General features: G+C 40.0%; 1 protein-coding gene across 15 annotated transcripts in view; it reads right to left on the bottom strand.

Moving 5' to 3' along the window:
- SRCIN1 (SRC kinase signaling inhibitor 1) overlaps positions 1-22762 on the bottom strand; it is a 712759-nt gene that overhangs the window by 26438 nt on the left and 663559 nt on the right. For 13 of the 15 annotated variants that reach the window (XM_089690024.1, XM_089690017.1, XM_089690015.1 and 10 more), the window contains 2 exons: positions 18965-19096; positions 10961-12190 (listed from right to left, as the gene is read on the bottom strand). The exons of 1 other annotated variant lie outside the window; for it this stretch is intronic. In XM_089690024.1, the coding sequence (XP_089546150.1) occupies positions 10961-12190; positions 18965-19096 (1362 nt within the window). Of the gene's footprint in view, positions 1-3319; positions 4225-10960; positions 12191-18964; positions 19097-22762 lie in introns of those variants that run through there. One more of the 15 variants, XM_089690026.1, reaches the window with a different exon arrangement.

Below are 22762 nucleotides of genomic sequence, written 5' to 3'. Positions count from 1 at the left end.
CAATGAGGGGATAAGCATGCTAGATTAAGTCCCTGGTCACACCACTGTGATTTGTGTGTGATTTCAGGCACGATTTCTGAAGACTGTATTGATACTTGTGAAGATTTTCAACGATTTCTTGCAATTTGCAGTGCGGTTTCCATTATATTCTATGTATGCAAAATCATAACAAAACTGCAGAAAAAGTAAAGCAAGAACCGCTTTAGAAATCGCGCTACAGCAAGTCACACATGTTAAGACACTGATATTCACATTCATTAGATGCGATTTCAATTCCCATACCACAAAATAAACAGTTAGGCCCCTTTCACCTGGGCTAAACCAGGTGTTTGAGGCCCATTTTTAAATCTCCACAGCATCCTGTCAAAATCAGGCAATGGCTGACGGACAGCCCCATACACATTGCCACAGCTGTGAAACGGTGCATGAAAAAAAAAAAAATCAGGCATGCAGCATTTGACAGGTCATGCTGCCTGCCATCGCACCACATAAGAGTGAAATAGGCTGCAAAATTAAGAGGGATTTCAGTGTGAATTCCCTCTTCAAAGAAGCTTGAGAGAGGTGGCATATCACATCTCAATCACCTGCTAACTGCAGGCTAGTAGCTACTGACAATGCGATTCACAGGGAATCACTAGACCCAAGTGAATGAGGCCTTATGCCTGTAAGTAAAAGCAAAGGTGTATAACAAATATACAGAACATCCATTTACACTCCGTAGCAGGCATCTCCATAAGTTATAATAAGCACTTAGATAAATGTAACTATATACTCTGGTGCACCAATGAAGTCCCAGAAAGATAAAATATCAGCATGTGTTTCAACTTACCATTAAAAACCTAACAAATGTGTTTTAGGGGACATGTAAGTTACTATGAATACTGCATACCAACTGTCATACAATAAAACATAGAGGCTGCTTTCTCCTTCAGCACATGCTAGCTGCTTGGCTTTCATTGAGCCCATGACCTAGAGAAGATTTAACTTTGATCCAACTTTCTGGACCATGTATACTTATTTAGGCTATGGTACAGAAAGAGGTGAAGTCCCCTGGTCTACCAGCATTTCCAGAAAGCTCTTTAAAAGGAATCTATATAGGGAAGAAGATGTAAAGGTAGAGTGAAATTGGAAATGCAGACCCTAAAAGAACGTTGTACCAGAACAGGTTCACTTAGAATTATTTTAAACTACACTTGTATGAATAAACAGAACACAATGCCCAGGTTACTAAAACCTTAGTAATCTAGTAGTTTTCCCATTCATCTGAATACCTGACATATCAGATAATGATTGCAAACAGGGTCCTGATGCCATTCAAGTTTTTTTTCCTTTAAACCTTCCTCTTTTGGTATAAAAAGATCACATACAGCAGAGAAAGGATTGCTGCTTTCTGATCCATGTAATTTGTATTATCTCATCAATGTATATAAAAGCAGAAACCATCCATCCATTCAGCCAGCCAGAGACAGCACTCCAATCATGTCCTGTATTTACTAACATTACATGTCTTCCTGTTCCCCTATAATTAGCAGGTGCAAATTAGAATAGCTAGCGGAAACAAAAGAAGCTTTTGGTATGAATGTATAGGGTGTAAGAGCCATCTCAATTGCCCATTCTCTGCCAATTAGATACAAATCTGCAATGGAAAATGAAAGCTGCAGAATAAATGTCTGAATTTGATTGGGTGATTATGTGGCCATCTGGTTCTTGTTAAAGACCTTTCATATATAAATATATATATTGGAACATGTGACTAGTTAATATGTCCTTGCTGGTTACTAACCAGTAATGGATGGTTAGAAAGCCGACATATCTTTATATGGTTTGTTAGTTCTCTATAGCAAGGATTCCAAACTGTACTAGCCAGGTAGAATAAAGATGATAACCAAGAAAAAACCCTGATGAAAAGAGATTTCCTATAAGTACATGAAAACAGAGTGCATAAGAAATAAAACACAGCAAATAGGAAGCAAAGTTTATTCAGCAGCAAAGAAAAGTGATAGGCTGGCAAGGCCATGCCCTGACCCTCTTGCTATTCACTTTGCGGAAAAGAGACAAGTTTTAAATTCTCTGTGTTTTAGGAGATGGGTAAGCATCAGAGATTATATTATAATTTCCAGGAAGATATGAAAGACACAAATTAATGTAGCTTTGTATTTATTAATACGTTTTAAATGTATTGCCAGTGCAAGCACCCTGAATTTGACCTAATATCCGCTCTCCCCACGCCCTGTACAACAGAGCTCAAGCGGAGGGAGGGTGAAGCAGTACAAGGAGCCACTCAAGTGCTAGAGCGCAAGAGCAGATTCATGAGTGTACTGCTTTTTCACTGTCCAGTCACAGGCTGGGGGTGAGGAGGAGACCTGTAGGTGTTAATGAATTGCAATAGAGAAAAATCAGGTCTCCTGCCCTGCCAAACATGGCTGTGTGGCAGATCTGTGCAAATCTCAGAACTGGATGTATAGAAATTAATTTCCTTTGACATGTAAAACAGCTGCCTTATATGTATATTAAGCTGTCTTAAATTCAGCTTTAAAAATATCTCTAGTTCCCAGAAAATTTGTAAGACAAAGGATAAAAGTATCACATAAAATAGTGCTCTACAAACTGCTGCCGGGCCGGATGTGCTCCTCTGCTTGCCTTTATCTGGCCCTTGGGGCACTTTTCCACCAACTGACACCAATGATGGGGCACCATTCTCTCTACTGACACCATCAATAGGGCACTATTCTTCTCATTGATATCAACAATGGGACACTATTCCTCCCGTTAAAACCAATCATGGGGCACTGATCCCGGGGCATTTTGTACTGCCACTGGCCACAGTCTGGATTCCCCTAAAGCCTGAAGGACAGTAAACTGGTCCTTTGCTTAGAAAGTTTGGAGATCCCTGACATTAATAAAGCATAAGTTCTCATAAAAATATGACTGATGTTCCTCAGTGCTAAGTCCAGATATACTAGATCCACTAGACTTCCACCATCCAATTTCTCACTTATTTTCTCATAGATTGATAATGGGTTGGTTTGTGGGCTGGTTGCCATTTATAATACTTTTATCACAGGCAAATTTCTGTATACTTTAGAGTTCCTTACCACTCCCTCAAATACCTTACATACATAATATTGATGTTAGGCTGATTGGTAGGTTTTTCTTTCTTAGAAAACAGAAGAAATACATCAGGCACATCCTAGTGAAATAAATGTGGCAAAAAGTAGAAGAAATTAAATTGATAATTGCACTCACAAATTCAGGGTAACGACACTCAGATATTCAGCAAACAGGAGGCCTTGGCTAAAGTAAAAACAGGAGACTCAGATACATTTAAAATATCTTTAATGTATTGAAAACTTTGGTTCCACTCACAACTGGGGAAGCAATTTGTATGTGTAAACAGTCTCTAGGTGGCGTCTCAAGAGTCTGCCTTAGCCAGCTGCCAGGCTGCTATCCACGTACAATTCTCCTAATGCTGGGAATCTGAATGCCGCACTTGTGGAGTTTACCTAAGTCCTCAACTTTCAGGTTTGGTTGCTAAGCATTGAACAATATGCTTTAGAATAAACCCTGTGTTGACAAAGGGCCCTATAATGCAGACATTGATGTGACTCAGCCCTAAAATGAATCTGTGTGAAATACTGCCCCACAAAACTTTGGCCATTTAATAAATGAATCATTTTCTCCATGTGGATACTATGAGTACCTAACCATTTGCTTCTGCTCTTGCATTTTGTTCTTTTGAATACGCCCAGGTTTTACACCCCTATATGAGTGTGGGAACCACCTTTCAGCTTTAATATATATTTATATATATTATAATGAGCTATCAACTTCAAATGCAGTTTGAGCTTTAGAGCTCACAGAGAGGTAATCCAGAACCAACATGTGTTTAAAGGGTTTTCTGCCAATGTTTATCCATCATCCTTGCAGCAAACCCAAACAAAAGGCGTATCCTCACAGGGGTCATTTTAATAAAAAAAAAATGTTATTTAGCTCCCTGGCTTGTTGTAAGACCACAATGGGTCTGCTCAGACATGCAAATATGTTTCATCACAGACTGCATGCAGCCTTTCTCTGACATACCTTTCATCTAAAACAAATTGTCAGGACCATCTACCGCTCCTGCTCCATCACAGCTGCTGGTCTCATTCCAGCATCCTAGTTTTCACTGTGATACATTCTCCCTGTCTGTATGTCCACCTGCAAGGTGACTGATGTGGCCAGTCTCTGGGTAGAGAACAAACAAGATTAAAGCCAGCCAAGTCTGCAGTCTCATGTTTATGATAGCATTTGTAACATGTGCTCAAACTCCCTGTTTGTCTGCTCTGCTGTTTAGATTCCCGTTTATGACCTTAGATCAGATATCGAGTATTCTCTGAACTCTGCCTGCAATTTGACTACAGATTGAACCCTATTCTGAACCTTGCCTACCTTGTGCCTGGACTGTCATTGAAGCACTCTGCTTGTCTGACAACCACAAGTACCTGCTTGCTGTGCTCAGTTCGCTCCTGCCCCAGCATTGTAGCCAGCCTTTATAGCATTGTGCATAGGTCCTGGGGCAACCGACTACTGATAGGCCTGCGTGCCTTATGGGAAATGGGGCTGCTATAGGTGAAGAAGACAGAAGTCAGCTATAGTGCCTGACTACCTGCATAAGGGGTAAGCATGACAAAAATACAAATTATGCCCCAGGGGATGGAAAAGGTGGCGCTTAATCCCCTGTATACTGCTATGGAGACCTATCGCTACCACCAGTTTGTCTTCTCAAACACCACAATATAGGTGGCTTGTAAACGTCATCCACAACTCTTCTTTGGACTGACAGGAGTTAGCAAACAGTGGGCTCTAGAGAGGGCATCTGCATATTTCTGATTACAACCTGCCTGGTGTTCCACTTTAAAAGAAAAATTCTGGAAGGCCAGTAACCAGCAGAAAATCTTCAAACTACACTTCTTGACCTGGGCCATCTAAGTTAAGGGAGCATGGTCAGTTAATAGTTGGAATCTCAGCAAACAGTACCATAGAGCCTCTAAGCCTCATTTAATGACTAGACACTCTCACTCCACAATACCATAATTTTTCTCTACAAGGGTCAGCTTCCAACTCATACAGTCATTTGAGACAGCACAATTCCCAGTTCTACACTTGAGACATGGCTAAAAAAATTATCTTCAAATCTGTCTACACAAAGTCTGCTTTAACTCTGAAAAGCTTCTTTGGCCCTTGGACTCCACTTGGTCCCTACAAAGCTCTTGCCTTTGGTCAGGTCAGTTAAGAGTGTTGCCAAATTGGCAAAGTTTAGGATAGATTTTTTTTTATTCCCTGTCCAATGGTGTATCGCAGATACCAGACTTCTTACAACCCTGTGGCGCATTTTTTTCAGCTTCGCTGTTAAAGCTGAATTCTAGGTATGGTGACCTGTCAAGACTTTTAGCGATGCTCCAAGCAAGAGTATAATTTGGTGTAGTTTCCTGCTGGTGCTCAAAAAAGAGGCTGCTGGCGTCTGGTTTCACACATACAAAATGTCAGTATAAAAAGTATAAGATGCCGCTCATCCAACTTGATCCATGTTAGGTGTAAATGATGGCCTCAGCCAGTGCTGCTCCACTAACCATGCCCCCTGACATGTTTCGCCCCGCCCACTGGGGCTTAGTCATGTTACCATGTTTTTTATGGTAACATTGGTCAAGCTTGGACCATTGTAGGTATGCATGTGCCATACCTGCAGGATCTCCATGGAAGCTGAAAATCACTGTAGTAGGAACCCCTATGTGAAGGAACCCTGAAATTGTGTTCCCAGATGAGGGAACACATCTGGCATTGCTGAAGCAATTCATAAAAAGCCTTTTATGGTCAAGATATGCTCCACAAAACTCCTTTAGGGAGTGGTTCGTGTCTCCTTTGCAATATCCAGAAACCCTCAGGGGTGTCACCCATACAACAGTTCAGAGGGTGTGTCAGGGACCACCGCGACGCATGAGTCTGCACATGCGTAGGTGTCCGACAAGACATGCAGGCAGGCGGGCACTAGGACCCAGGCGCGCCTGTCACCTATGATGGCGCTGGGCAGGCACCAGGACCCAGGCGCGCCTGTCAGCACTGGGCGGGCTACTTAAACCAGCTCTGCACAGACACAAGTTGCCTGATGGTCTTCTCCCTGTTCCTGTGTTCCTGCTCTTTCTGTATGCTGATTGCCTTGTTGCTGACCCTGCCTGAACCGGATACCGCTGTCTTCTCCTGCCCTGACCTTTGGCTCGCCCTGACCATCTTCTCCCTGCTCCTTTTGTCTGACCTGCTGTTACCGAACCCGGCTTGTGACCCGATTACTCTTTGTCTACCGATCTGTACCGTCTGCCTTGCTGTTACCTACCCGGCTTGCCTGACCACGTCACACCTCTTCACATCTGGCTGCTACCCGCTACACGCCATTGGCGGTTGCCTTTACCACGGTTGGTGTCACTCAGGGGTCACGACCTGGTCCTGGTCTGCTTCAAGTCCATCCCCACCATCAGGGGCTCTGGTGAACCAGCAGACCTGGGCTTAGACTCCGCGCCCTGGGGGACTCCGGCCAGTGGGCCACTAGAGGTCGCCATCAGTGTTCGTGACAGGGTGAAGCCCTATGAACACTGTGGGACTTTTCTAATTGCAAACAGATAAGACATAGGCAATCCCAGTGAGAGTTTTGTTAAACCATTCTACTAATCAAACTGAATTATGCAACTGTTTAATGTTCAAACATTTGCACATACATTAACTTTGAAATAAAAAAAATCCCTTAATCTGTTTGGATTTTTCTTGGGAGATCTCTGTGCAGGTAAAATATGTGGAACAATTCTCTTGTGAAGGTCTTGGATGAAGTATTACTTAAAGGAACAACCTTGAGATAATGGGTAGCATAGTCCATAACCACTAAGATGTACTGGAGTCCTCCAGAAAATGTAACCACTGGCTCTATTAGATCCATTGTGACTCATTCAAAAGGGACCTCAATCACAGTTAATGGAACAAACAGAGCAGGCTACTGTAATGGGGTATAGGGACTAACTTGACACTCTGGACAGAAATCACAACAGTGTTTCACATTTGCATGTATCCCTGGCCAAAGGAAATGGTGTACAATACATTCTTTAGTCTTTTCATATGCAAAGTGACCCCCTAAGGGTTGTGCATGGGCTAAATCCAACACTATCCTCCTAAAAGGCCTTGGCACCATGAGTTGTACCACAAGTTAACCCTGAATGTTGACAATCTGGTAAAACAAGTTATGGTGAACTGTAAGGTACTTCTTATAGTCACTTCATACACACACCACTCCTACTTGGTACTGGGTCATCTGTTCAGGGTCCATGAGCGAGCCGAGTATAGACCAGGGTTACCAAGGCTTCTAAAGTCTAGGGGGAGATTTACACTTTTCCCAAAGTTTAGCATGTCCGGATCATGCAAACAAGAACAACTGTTTAAGAATCCACAACTCTTTGGCCAGGGGGCATTTGACAGAAATCTGACCCCACTCACCACACCACCAACACTGGAAATGCCCAAAGGTTCAACACGGGCTTCCCAAACAGGGTCTCTTAACAGGAGACAGCTCTTGGACCAGAATCAGAAAAGGGATGGTCGGCACTCATGATGACATCCAAAATATAGTTCCTTAATTGAAAAGACATGTACAACGCTGTAAAAACAGCCTACACGTTTCGGACATTAGTTCTTAGTCATGGCTCTTGGACCACTTCTGCCAGACTCTGCCTCCCCTTTGTGGCTTTACCAGCTGTGACACTGGTTTTGAACTGATTGCTAAGTGTAGTGGCCTCTTGTTAGGGATCTCAAAGCTGTAAATTTGGCCAAGAAGTCCTCAGTGACAGAATAGCGCTTCGGCAGATGATCAACCTATTTTGGATCAGCTTGGTCCACCTGCCTCTGTAGTTCTGGAGGTAGAGCCCTCAGGAATCAGTTGATATTGACGATCTCCACAATTTGAGGCCCTGTAAGCACTGTAGGCTGCAGCCAACATTTGACTAAGTTGATTTGGTTTCACACTTTTGGGAGCCCCTTTCACCTTGTAGCCCCAGAAAACACCTGATGTCTGGACTGGAGGCTGCTGAATTACTATTGCGAATCTCTCTCCACTGCTTGAGTCAAAGCGGTTACCTGAGCCTAATGGCTCGCCAGCTTGGCGACTAAATGTAGTTTGGTCTGTTGCTGATTTGCACTTGTCTGCTGTTGCTGGGCAGTCAACAGTCTATTGATTTCTTGTTATCGTGTCAGGATTTTTTCTGCTGTGCCAGGTTCTGCTGATAAGTCTGCTGCTGTGCAGCATTAGCTTGGAGTAATGCCATAATCAAGTCTTCCATATGGCAGTTTCAAAATGTACACAGAAGTGCACTGTGCCTTTTAATGGACATAGTCTGTTGTCAGCAATATCACAGTGGCTACGGTGCTTCTCTCCCAGGACACAGACAGCAGTTTTACAGATTCAACAGAATGTTGCACTGTCTCTTTAAATTGCTGCTGACATACTTTTCACATTTCGTAGCTCAATGGCACTTTAACACAGGGTGCACACAGTTCATAAAAAGCAAACACACTTTTCAGCAGCGGTCAGCAGAGTGACTGCCGCATCTTCTACCAATTGTGGACAATCAGATTCAAGCAAAGTAATCCAGATGCCAAAGTGTATTTAAAAGGGCCCCCTGTTTATGGTTATTTGTTAGCATTGCAACAAACACAAAAAAAGGTTCCCTCACAGGAGTAAGTCTCACCACAGTCTAATAAACAACAAAAGTTATTTAGGTGTCTGCCTAGTTGTGAGACCACACTGGGTCTACTCAGATCTGCAGACATGCTCCATCACAGCCCCCATGCATCCTTTCTCCAAGACACATGGCCCTACTTATCTTGGGGAAAGACAAATTATGGCCCAAGTGGAGGAAAAGGTGTGTTCAGTGTTTAAAGGATGAGTTCACCCTTTAGACAAAAATAATAAATGCACATTTTGTTTGCAGGTAAAAAAAATGTGCATTTATGATTTTTGTCTACAGGAGCCTGGAAAGCATTGCACCAGCGATCAAGTAGATTGCTGATGCCATGCAGGTCTCCTGGGATGTACGTGCAAGCAGATACACTGACAGGAAGCTTCAATTAACTACCACGGTGCTGTGAAGCGTCGTGGTAGTTCATTGAAAACTACAAATCCACAGCCGCTAAGGCTGTCGGGACTTGCATTTCATTAATTCACGGAAGTCCGTAAATGAATGACGTGTGGGAGGGTACTATCTGTCGGGGGGCAGCTGCAGCTATGGGAACATGTTACATGTTCCACCCTAAAAATGGGTGGAACATGTAACATGTTCCCAAAGGTGAACTTGTCCTTTAACACCATGTATACTATGGAAAATACCTATCACTGCCACCTATGGTGTCCAGATTCTGTACTTACCTTCTTGTACCTCTACAGTGTGTAACCTGATGTGCATCACCTGACTCTTGTAGTTTGGGCAGCTGTTGTAGTATGTGTTTTTTTTTTTTAACATTCTTTATTTATAAATATTTCGAGGGTCGGACAAGAATGGATAAAGTCTATACAGTAATACAAACAGCTGACAAGATCAGATAACTGACAGATCTCTAGCTTTGCTATCAGCCATATAAAAAGTTTGTACCACGTAACCTAACAGCCATATAGACCTGTACATGGTACCGAGACGACATCTCGCTGAAACCATTTTGCATAACACAAACTGTGTTTTTTTGTTAGAGGCTAAAAGCCCTATTGATATTTCTTTTCAGTCTTTTTCTTGGGTATTGTCAGACTTTATTTCCGGTTGCGTGCAATTGTTTACTTTATGTTATTCCTTTAATTTGTGTTTTTTCTTACATGTCTGTGGTTCAGCTTTAAGGCAATGATTATTACACAAACTCAAGTTAAAACTGAACAATGGGAAAAAAAATGTAATGGAGCTACTTTATCCGCCAGAGGGTTTTTATATCTGTCCATTCAGTCCAAAGATTTACACAGCTCTGCCACACCAGACTACTTACTGACATTCAACAAGAGTTAAAGATCCCCTTCTTACCCCCACTCTGTGACTGGACAGTGGCCAGAAGAATCAGACTAATAAGCTCATCTATGTCACTCTGCTCTCTCCCCTCCTTCCCTTCAAGGAATGCAAAAGACAAGCCAAATTCAGGTACTTACACTACTAAACTGCATTTAAGGATGTATTAATAAATACAAAGCTATATTAATTTGTATAATTTATTTCTACAGTTCAACGTTAAGGCTATATATTCAACATTTAGCAACCCATTTAACATGATGCATTTATTTTTATTTCCCTGCACTAATAATTAAGTTATTTTTTAAGAATGTTCTTATTTTTAAGAAGTTCTATCACTCTGGTAAATTATTCTCTTAGGCCATAATGTTAGGATGTTATATTTTTTTAATTGACCATTTCAGTCGCTGTGTAGTTGAGTTGTTGAGCAGAGACAAAATAAACTGCCTTGTTTAACATAGCTAAACCTACAGAATTTACTAAACTGCATTTAAGGGTGAATTAGGGAATACAGGGTTCCATTACTTTGTGTATGTTATATCTGTCTGCAGTGCTACATATTCATCTTTTAACCCCTTTAAGATTATGTATTTTTTCTCTTTTCCAATCTTACCCCTTAGGCCATCACATCAGGAAGTTTTGATAGGTTTTCTGAATGACAATTGACCATTTCAGGATATGCATAGTTAGTAGCAGAGCCAAATATACTACTTGGGTTAACATTGCTAAAGCTACAGAATTTACTAAGCATCAATACACAGTATTTACCTACAAAGTCTTACATTTGATGTGAGCATGAGATTTGTAGATTTGAAAAAAATACATTTTATACAATACACATAATCAGACCAGGAGGTCTTCATCATGCAGATCACATAGAATGGTAAAGAAACCAATTATGAAACCTTGGAGATCTGAGGTTTTGGTAGCAAAGGTGGTTTAGTTCTGGCCGAACCATTGATATCGAGGTCTTTACTACTTCTGCTTGGGAGAGATTTTACAATAGACACATTCTCATTCACATGGGGTAAATCGTGTTTCTCTTGCTTCATATCCGACCCAATTTCAGCATGCTCCTGAATTTCATGTTGAACATTTTTCCCAGTGGCAGAATACTGGAATGGGAATTCATTTATGGTGAGCTCAAGTTCTCTAATACTCTCCTCCAGACTATCCAAGCATTTGTATGTGCTCTTACAAATGTCCATGCTCTTCCAAGTCCTGTTACTACTGTCCTCACTTACACTATTGTTTAATACATCCAAATAACTTTTCTTTGATTCAGAATAAGAATTAATCATCTTCTGAACATCAATGACCTTAAGATTGGAAGGAACTTGTATGGCATGTGACAAGGCTATGTTGTGGTGTTTAGAAACTAGGCTCTTGGAACTTGTGCACTTTGTTTCTTTTACTTGTAGTTGCCTTGGTTTTGGCACCGGTGTTATTGGCTTTAATAGCTCTTGTACCTTCTGATGTTTGTTAATATGGGGGTGATCACGACTGCTCTCGGGCATCCATTTGTGCGTATTACTTTCCCCAAACTTCTCATTTTTCTCATGAATCATTCCTTGTACATCTTGAATGCTATCCAGTCCTTTAGATCCCTCCAATCCACTCTGTGTAATGTCCAATAACTGTTTATATTCATTTTCAGTTTGATCACCGGTGTTTTTTGTTAACGTCTCATTATACATACCTCCCAAAGACTGTGTGTTCATTAAAAACATATCACCACTTTCTTCTAAATTTGTTTTGTCTTCTGCTGTCAATGAAACAATACTATCATTTGTGATAAGGAAGCCTACAATGCCTGGCTCTGTCTGGTGCAGATTTGAATCCAAATTGTACACAACAGAGCTGTCCATGGAATTTAGATCACCTGTCCAGGACAGAGGTAGTCTACATTGGTCTCCAGCATTAATCTCTCCATGGTCAGTTACTCTTGAGTAGGACCATTCTGACACTTCCTTTAGTGAAACTTCACTTGTTTCAGAACTGCCTGATATGGAAACATGATTGTCACATTCAGGATTATCAACTCCCACAGATGACAGCTGATTGGAATTCCACTCTGTTAGAATAATCTGTGGTAAGGAGAATTTTCTGCTGACTAAAGAAGTATCAGATGATTCCTAGAGAGGAGACAGAAAGAATATTTTTTTTCTAAATAAAATGTATGCAAAAAATTATACTACCAGTTAATAAAATGCTATACAGTAACAACAATACAGAAATGCTTATTTAAAATAAATCAGCAAATTAATTTGAAATGTAGGTAGTAGGAGGAGTGAAAGAAGTTTCACAAATATCTGTCTATAGTCCATGATAATCCTCAATTAATTTGATCATTATCCAAGACAGCTAACATGCATGAGTACAGTAAGGACTTTTCAGAAGGTAACATTATGTTATTATATTTCAGTGTATCAAAAAGTACATTTTGAGCAGGTTATAAAGACAATTAGAGCTTTACTAAGGTGGGAATGCCATGGAGTATAAAGACTGCAATATGTCAAAGCGTGGGCCATGTTTTTGAGCTTAAGGTACTGTAAAAAACAGGTGGACATTCCTACATGGTTCATGAAGTTTAGGACATCCTACAGGTCTATAGAGCCCATCTTCATGATGGTTGTTTTGATAAGCAGCCAATAAGATTACGTAAAAAAAAGTTTGTAGTATTCCAAAGGACAACCAGGCCCAAATTTATCCAGCCTAGATATGCCTTGGGACAACTGCTTGTCAGAAACGTTATGTCCTAGGACATATTGATTCAAGTTCAAAAAAACTACTAAGAACAAGTCAGTTTAAGTTAATGTGCTTTCACATTGTACTGGTCATGTAACACTACCAAAATGTATCTAATAGTATCTAAATAGTACAGGGTAAACTGTTAATACCTATCACTGCTCTTGGATTTGAACAATACCCATTGTGAACTCCTGTAATTCCAACTTACCTGAGTTTGAAGAGACATAGATGAATTTAAATTAGCAGACAAAGCCATAGATGTTCAGATTTCCTGGCAAGTTGTACAGCCTATCAGGACAGGACTGTACCTTTGAACATTTGTGTGTCCAATAATCTCTTTCTTGTTAACATGAAGATAAATGAGTGACATATCCAGCGCAGAAGGAAAGACAGCAAGGGAAGTGCAGCCTCACATTGTGAAGAAGAAGGTAAACAAGTGAAAATTACTTCCATACCCAAGAGAGATGAACTGCCCGCAGTTAAAAGTTTTGATGATGATTCTTGTGTTGTTAGTAAGAAGACAGCCTTTTGAAGTCCGAACAAATGCAACAGCGAAGAGAAACAAATAATATGTGTACAGTCCAAGACAGAGAGAGAAAATCAACAGAATGCATAGTATGAATGGAAACCTTTGAGATTCCTGCTTTATTTCTGGACCCTGAAACAGCAATTAGTAAAAAGATTTCTGACTATTTAAACATAAGAATGTAGAGTGAAGTGGAAGACTGGCAAAAAACACACACCTAACATCTAATGTAAGATAAGTGTTACCAAATTATCGGTAAGTTAAAGTAGTAGTAAAGTCTTTTTTTTTCTCTTGAACCTACAGCTAAGCCTATAATGAGGCTTACCTGTAGGTACAGTAAATATCTCCTAAACGTGCACCGTTTATGAGATATTTACTTTATCAGCGCTGGTGATGTCATCAGCGCATGTGCACTGCGCTCTCAACGGATGGTGTGCCATCTATTGAGAGAGCAGTGCCGCAGAGGAGGTTCCCATGCTCATGCGCAGGAGTGACGTCATTGCAGCTCGGCCAATAAAACGGGCACAACCCGCGAACCTGGAAGGCAGACTGGGTGAAGATGGAATCCCTGGGGAGCCGAGACAACGCTCGGCTGGAGGGCTTAGTTTCAAGTACGTCTTTCATAATGTGCTAGTATGTGATGCATACTAGCACATTATTATGCTCTTAACTTGCAAGGAGAAGATTTTTTTGCAGTTTACTACCGCTTTAACATGATGAGCTTGTATAGCATATGCTCTCTGTGGGCATCAGTTAGCTCCCTAATTAGTCTTGTTCTGTAAAAACTTTCCAGGAGAACGCTCTAACATTGCTCCAAAACTTGCAGTAGAGGATATGGCTTATCCTTTAAAACGATCCTTTAGGCCAGTTTTGATTTTGTTGTACGATGATGAAAATCAATTCTAATTTAAATAATATGGACATTATTTCTACTGTAGATCATACGGTTTCAAAACAAATAAAGCTAAACTCTACTTTTTAGGTAACTTATTTCAAAATTAATCCATACAAGGGTATTTTATTTATTGTAAAAAATAGGAACTGTATCAATGGTAACACACACCTTGTCTTTTTTATTGTACAGAAACAAGGAAGATAAGGTGAGATCCTGGTTGGTCATGCAACCAGATGTTCTAAGATGGACTGGTTGCTAAGAAGGCCCTCAACCACAAACACTCATTTTGTTATACTGTGGATATAAAAAGTCTACACACCCCTGTTAAAATGTCAGGTTTCTGTGATGTTAAAAAAATGAGACAAAGATAAATCATTTCAGAACGTTTTCCACCTTTAATGTGACCTATAAACTGTACAACTCAATTGAAAAACAAACTGAAATCTTTTAGGGGGGAAGTAAACATAAAAAGCTAAAATAATATGGTTGCATTAGTGTGCACACTCTTAAACTAATACTTTGTTGAAGCACCTTTTGATTTGATTCCAGCACTCAGTCTTTTTGGGTATGAGTCTATCAGCATGGCACATCTTGACTTGGCCCACTCTTCCTTGCAAAAACACTCCAAATCTGTCCGATTGCAAGGCATCTCCTGTGCACAGCCCTCTTCAGACCACCCCACAGATTTTCCATCGGATTCAGGTCTGGGCTCTGGCTGGGCCATTCCAAAACTTTAATCTTCTGGTGAAGCCATTCCTTTATTGATTTGGATGTATGCTTTGGGTCATTGTCATGCTGAAAGATGATGTTCCTCTTCATGTTCAGCTTTCTAGCAGAAGCCTAAAGGTTTTGTGCCAATATTGACTGGTATTTGGAACTGTCTATAATTCCCTCTACCTTGACTAAGGCCCCAGTTCCAGCTGAAGAAAAACAGCCCCAAAGCATGATGCTGCCACCACCATGCTTCACTGTCGGTATGGTCTTCTTTTGGTGATGTGCAGTATTGTTTTTGCGCCAAACATATCTTTTGGAATTATGGCCAAAAAGTTAAACCTTGGTTTCATCAGACTGGAACACATTTTCCCACATGCTTTTGGGAGACTTCAGATGTGTTTTTGCAAAATTTAGCTGAGCTTGGATGTTTTTCTTTGTAAGAAAAGGCTTCCGTCTTGCCACTCTACCCCATAGCCCAGACATATGAAGAATACGGGAGACTGTTGTCACATGTACCACACTGCCAGTACTTGCCAGATATTCCTGCAGCTCCTTTAATGTTGCTGTAGGCCTCTTGACAGCCTCCCAGACCAGTTTTCTTCTCGTCTATGCATCCATTTTGGAGGGAAGTCCAGTTCTTGGTAATGTCACTGTTGCGCCATATTTTCTTCACTTGATGATGACTGTTTGCACTGTGTTCCATGGTATATCTAATGCCTTGGAAATTCTTTTGTACCCTTCTCCTGACCGATACCTTTTAATAATGAGATCCCTCTGATGCTTTGGAAGCTCTCTGTGGACCATGGCTTTTGCTGTAGGATGTGACTAAGAAAATGTCAGGAAAGTCCTACTAGAACAGCTGAACTTTATTTGGGGTTAATCAGAGGCACTTTAAATGATGGCAGGTGTGTACTGACTCCTATTTAACTTGATTTTGAATGTGATTACTTAATTCTGAACACAGCTATATATCCCCAGTTATAAATGGGTGTGCATACTTATGCAACCACATTATTTTCCTTTTTTATGTTTACTCCCCCCCCCTAAAAGATTTTGGTTTGTTTTTCAATTGAGTTGTACAGTTTATAGGTCACATTAAAGGTGGAAAAAGTTCTGAAATGATTTATCTTTGTCTTGTTTTTTTACATCACATAAACTTGACAACTTAACAGGGGTGTGTAGACTTTTTATATCCACTGTAAAGTAGATGGTAGTACAAGGTCTTAAGACAACCTCCATAGTGACAAACATCTTTCAAAATGCATTTATTTTTTCAGCAAACCTCAGCTATGCCTTCAAGATGAACAACTAAGAATACAGCACTCTTGATTAGGCATTCCACAGGATGGTAAGTGAAATAATGTTATTATTAAGAAATGTTAATATACAGGAATTGTGACATTTCTATGTACATACAGGCAGCCTCATTTGCTTGTTATATAGTTATATTTGCTGTGCTTCCTTCTAAATACTATCGCATAGTGACAGTGCCTTAGAGTTCCTATCATCTCACTGCAAGTCTATGGATAAGGACTCTTGTAACTATTTTTTCAGAAATCACATAAAACACATTCAGTTTTGTGTGTCATGAGAGCTTCTTTGGAATATATATTACTGTTAATTACATTTATTTATGTATATTTTTTGACACACCCACTTTATCATTACTTGTTTTCAATACAACACAGCTTTCTTTGATAGCACAACATGAAAAGGTAATATCTTTAAATCTCAATATTAACCTAAAATATGCAATCGGTTTAGGTGTTTAGTGAAGTAGCCCAGCTGGTTTACAGAATCACTTAAAGCAGGACTGTTTTTCTTGCTAAAGTTTGGATCTCCTTGCATATGTACCTGTGCTAAGCAATACAGTGCTGTGCAGGAGACAAGATAAACTACTGATTAGAAATTGAAAGAGCAGCAGCACATTGATGAGGTCATCTTTGTACTCTCTCCCCCTCACAGTGATGCCCCCCACCAAATGTTGCTTTGCATGAACTAACAAGAAGAAATAACTACATATTCAGGTACTTAGGTTAGCTCTATGAAAGAATGTATTTTTGACAAATACACATATAAATTAATTCAAGAGTTTTTTCATCTGTTGATTAGATTTAAAAATACTGAAGAATATGTACGTTAAATAGGATGGTTTTGAGGTTATTGCAAATGACAGTGAACTTTGTGTATTTTGACTTCAGCTACAACAGTAAAAAAACCCACACAAGTTGACACAAACTCCACGTGCATTACCACCTTAAAATGTATTGAATCCCCAAAGACAAATGGATACTCACAAATGATTAAAAAGAGAAGGCATATACCATGAATACTGAAGCCTTGAGCGGTAAGTCCCATCATAGGTCCTGTCAACTTGTCAAATGGTCACAGATCAACAGCTGCCATCCTCTCTATCAACAAGCCCGTGGGTGGGGCATGATAGTAAACACTCCTCACAAATATAATGGGGTCCTCTACATACTAACCAAACTACACAAATTCACCATTCCTCGTAATGCCAAGATGGTAACACATACCTAGCAGTGGACACGATACACAAAGAAAATAGTCGCTGATAAATGCAAAATATAAAGTAAATCTATATGTGCATAAAAAGCGTTAATCTTTCACTATGCTAGCAAAACAGGCAAAATGAGAACATACTTATCAAAAGAAGTGTAGATATTTCATCACAATTTTTGCAATATCCACACTATTCTATAAGTATGTTCTAATTTTTTACTGTTTTGCTAGCATAGTGGCAGCTCAATTGTAGCAAAGCTTTTCGTACATGTAAACATTTACTTTATGTTTTGCATTTAGCAGTGACTATTTTCTTTCTTTGTGTATCATGTCCACTGCAAGGCATGTGTTCCCATTTTGGCATTATGAGGATTGGTGAATTTGTGTAGTTTGGTTAATATTATTATTATTATACAGTATTTATAAAGTGCCAACAGTTCACTCAGCGCTGTGCATTACAATGGGAGACAGAAAATGATACAGTACAATAACAATACAATGCGATACCCGAGGGGTTTGAGGGTATGTATGTAGAGGACCCCATTATATTTGTGAGGGGTGTCTACAATCAGGCTCCGCTCATTGGTAGTGAGGAAGGCAGCTTTTGATCTATGACCATTTAGGGAACAGGTGTCAAACGGCAGCCCTCCAGCTGTTGAGGAACTACAAGTCCCACCATGCCCCTGCCTTTGGAAGTCATGCTTGTAACTGTCAGCCTTGCAAAGCCTCATGGGATTTGTAGTTCCGCAACAGCTGGAGGGCCGCAGTTTGACACCCCTGATTTAATGGTTGATAGGACACCAGGTTGGTTCAGCTCTGATGAAGGAAGCCAAAATTCCGAATCAGGATGTCCAATGATGGGACTTACCACCCAAGGCTGAAGTATTCATGTTATATACCTTCTGTTTTTAATCACTTGTGAGTATCCATTTGTCTTTGGGGATTCAATAAATTGTATGGTGGTAATGCACGAGAAGTCTGTGCCCTCTTACGTGTGTTTTTTACAGTTGACTGAAGATTTCCTGATCTGTGGAGGGCTGCACCTGAGGAAGCATTGTGCACCTGAACACCCTTGGGAGCACTTTGAATTGAGTGCTGGAGTGTTCTGTGAATTCAGCTACAACAGCGAAAGGGGTTCAGGAAGATATGGAATCAATTCCGGATAATAGTTTATCTTTCTAACATTAAATTCATGCTATCACTTCACTGTTAGCAGTGAGAGGTTTTCAGTATGGGGGGGGGGGGGGACATGCAGTTATGTGATTCCTCATGACTGTTCTGAAGATGTGTACAGGTGTGACAGGCATTAGGACTCTTACTGTGCTCTAAGGCATTAGTAGGCTTAGTAGGCTGATTTTGCACTCTCAGTGAAGTGAAGGAGAGAGGAAGTGAGGCATTAGTTGATTAACAAAGTTTTAATAGGAGGAAATAAGGTGAAGGAGTAGATGGTGAAAAGTGCACAGCACACTGGGCCAGGCTGCCCAGGACACAAGCTGTTACCTTCCATCCTCCATGTTCTATGGTGGCCTCATTGGACCACAGCTGTGCTGGACGAGGCACCACATTGGATGCTGTGGTTTGTTCACTATAAAACTGAGGGATAAAGAGGGAGCCAGAACTTCTCTGAAATACCTAGGAAATTGAAATACAGCAGGATGGAAAAAAAAAGCATACATGTCAATGGCAACTGCTTGTATAATACACTGATACTACATATTACTTATACATATTATTCAATCGATTCAGATAAATCATATATAAAAATTAGATATTAACTGGCACCTTATCATAGCATCCAAATGCAATCCTGTGGTAAAGAGCAGCAATAAACCATAATGATATAATCTTCTGCTTTGTATTGTAGGTGGTAGACAGCAGAAGTTCACTCATTCACTTCTTTCCTCTTGGCAATGTATACGGTACATACCTATTCTCACCCTGTGAACTTTCATGTCTATAAATACAGCCCTTTGCTGCTGTTCTGGAAGAGCAACAGGCTATTATCAATTGAAAAACTGAAGTATTTGTAAATCGTAACTAAAACTCATTCATTTTTTTTTTCATTTAAATTCTGTTTTCAGCTGCTTCCTGTCTACAGACGTGCACTTCAAAAATTGAAAAAATTAAAAGTGGATTTTTCAATTCCAGACTCCTATCCCAAATGGTCTAAATTTTGAATGGAATGCCACACTTTATTATGGATGAGAAAAAATTTGCGGTACCCTCTTGCAGAATAGATGTATATATTTGTAAGTTTACATACTGTACATCCTTTCTTTCCTTGTTAGCGTAGAGTTCTATAAAGTCCCAGTTTTCCTTGGTTCTTCCTTGTTTTTCATGCTTTTTTTTAAGTTTTCTCTTACTTTTTTTAGCCTCCCTGGGCCTTTAGCGCTATTTTGATGGTTATTCTTTTTCCATGTGTGTAGAATAGATATAGATATGCAAATATTTAGGGTACCGCAGAGGCTTGGTAACATTTTTCTATTCATATATTTATAAATGTTCATGATTTGATTATATGAACGGATTCAGTTTATACACTTTAGTATAATGTATATAATATGGTGATAATCTATATATTAACATACATTTGGAGTACTTTTTGTTCTCAGAGTATGAATATATGTGTGCGATTGGTTTGAATTTCTCTATTTGGTTTTGATTTTATATATATATATATATATATATATATATATACATACACACACAGTTGTACTCAAACGTTTGCTCACCCTCACAGAAATCATGAAATTTTGGCATTGATATTGAAAATATGACTGATCGAGCCAACAAAACTCTTTTTATTTAGGGTATTGATCATATGAAACATTTTATTATTACATAGTTGTTTGTCTCTGTTTTAAATTACAATGATATCAGAAGTCACCCAAATGGCCCCGATCAAACTTTTACATCCCCTGGAATGTTTGGCCTTGGTACAGACACACAAGGTGACACACACAGGTTAAAATGGCAATTAAAGATTATTTTTCCACAACTGCGGCTTTTTAAATTGCAATTAGTGTCTGTGTATGAGTAGTCAATGAGTTTGTTCACTCTCACATGGATGCACTGAGCAGGCTAGATACTGAGCCATGGGGATAAGAAAAGAAGGTCAAAAGACCTATGTAACAAGGTAATGAAAAAGATGAAAAAGGGTATGAAAAGATATCCTATGCATTGAATACGCCAGTCTGTACTGTTCAATCATTTATTAAGAAGTGGAAAAATCGGGGATCTCTTGATACCAAGCCAAGGTCAGTTAGACCAAGAAAGATTGCAGCCACAACTGTCAGAAGAATTGTTCATGATACAAAGAAAAAAACCACAGGCAACCTAAGGAGAAATACAGACTGCTCTGGAAAAAGTCGTTGTGGTTGTTTCAAGTAGCACAATATGATGATGCTTTAATAAAAATTACCTGCAAGGTTGAGTTGTCAGAAAGAAGACTTTACTGTGCCAATGCCACATGCCTGGTTACAATATGCCCAACAACAACTTGACACTCCGCACAGCTTCTGGCACAGTGTACTGTGGAGTGACGACCGTAAAATGGAACTTTATAGTTACAGCCATGAGCGCTGTTTGGAGAGGGGTCAACAAGGATTATAGAAAAAAAAATACCATCCCCACTGTGAAGCATGGTGGTGGCTCACTTATGTTTTGGGGGTGTGCGAGCTCTACAGGCATGAGGAATTTTGTGAAAATTGATGGCAAGATGAATGCAGAATGTTATCAGAGAATACTGGCATACAATTTCCATTCTTCGACATGAAAGCTGCTCAAAGGATGCTCTTAGACATTCTAGTATGATAATGACCCTAAGCACAAGGCCAAGTTGACTCTACAGTGGGTACAGCAGAAAAAGGTGAAGCTTCTGGAGTGGCCATCACAGTCTCTGAACCTTAATGTCATCGAGCCACTCTGGGAAGCATGGTGGTGGCTCACTTATGTTTTGGGGGTTTTGGGGGTGTGCGAGCTCTACAGGCATGAGGAATTTTGTGAAAATTGATGGCAAGATGAATGCAGAATGTTATCAGAGAATACTGGCATACAATTTCCATTCTTCGACATGAAAGCTGCTCAAAGGATGCTCTTGGACATTCTAGTATGATAATGACCCTAAGCACAAGGCCAAGTTGACTCTACAGTGGGTACAGCAGAAAAAGGTGAAGCTTCTGGAGTGGCCATCACAGTCTCTGAACCTTAATGTCATCGAGCCACTCTGGGGAGATCTCAAACATGTGGTTCATGCAAGACGACCAAAGACTTTGCATGACCTGGAGGCATTTTGCCAAGATGAATTAGCAGCTATACCACCTGCAAAGTTCAGGACCTCATAGCCAACTATTACAAAAGACTGCACGCTGTCATTGATGTCAAAGGGGGGAATGCACAATATTAAGAACTAAGGGTATGCAGACTTTTGATCAGGGCCATTTGGGTGATTTCTGTTATCATTATGATTTAAAAAGGAGCCAAACAACTACGAGATATTAGATGGCTTCATATGATCACTATTCTTAAATGAAAGACAGTTTTTTGGCATGATCAGACATATTTTCAATATCAATGCCAAAATGCTATGATTTCTGTAAGAGTATGAAAACATTTGAGCACAACTGTATATATGTGTTATTATATTAGTACAATTTAGGAAGACAGAAGGAACACCTGATTAGATGCAGCTGAAGTTGAAGGTATTTAAGGAGACTCATGAGAAGTGTATCTATGTCATTACGAAGCGCTTCTTGCGTGAAACGCATTAACAACAAATGCTGTCATCCTGTATCTGGGAACTGTGATGTTTTTGTGTATGGATTTTATACAATAAAGTTTACATTTTTCTGGCTATAGGAGTGTGGTCAACCTCTACTTGTTGAATGTCTGGATTGCATCAATCACAGATTGGACCGGCACCTAATTTCACAGGGAAGAGGTTAATGCATGATGAGGCCACCTGGAGCAGCATTTGCTTTTCTACTTTGAACATTTCAGGTTATAATGCCACCTGCAGGAGTAGGACACTAGACACTAAAAAATAAAGCAAAGCCCAGGTACAGCCCTTGCTGGTAGCCCACACCCCTCATCTGCTAGAGGTAGTCACAAAGAAATGCAATAGGAAATATAAACAGTCTGGTCACAGACAAATATCCAGAGGAGTGAGTGTTGTATCCTTCTTTGAAAACAGAGAAAAAGATCTTACAGTGCATACCAAAAATACTACTTCCTCTTCTGTTTCTCTTCCTATAAAATGTTGTGACCAAAACTATCATCCAAGGATGCCCTAATATCAAC

The sequence above is a fragment of the Staurois parvus genome, unplaced genomic scaffold, assembly GCF_062004578.1.
Source record: "Staurois parvus isolate SC_StPar_1 unplaced genomic scaffold, SC_StPar_1.0 ptg000511l, whole genome shotgun sequence".
NCBI classification, from domain to species: domain Eukaryota; kingdom Metazoa; phylum Chordata; class Amphibia; order Anura; family Ranidae; genus Staurois; species Staurois parvus.
This window is presented reverse-complemented; position numbering and strand designations above follow the sequence as displayed.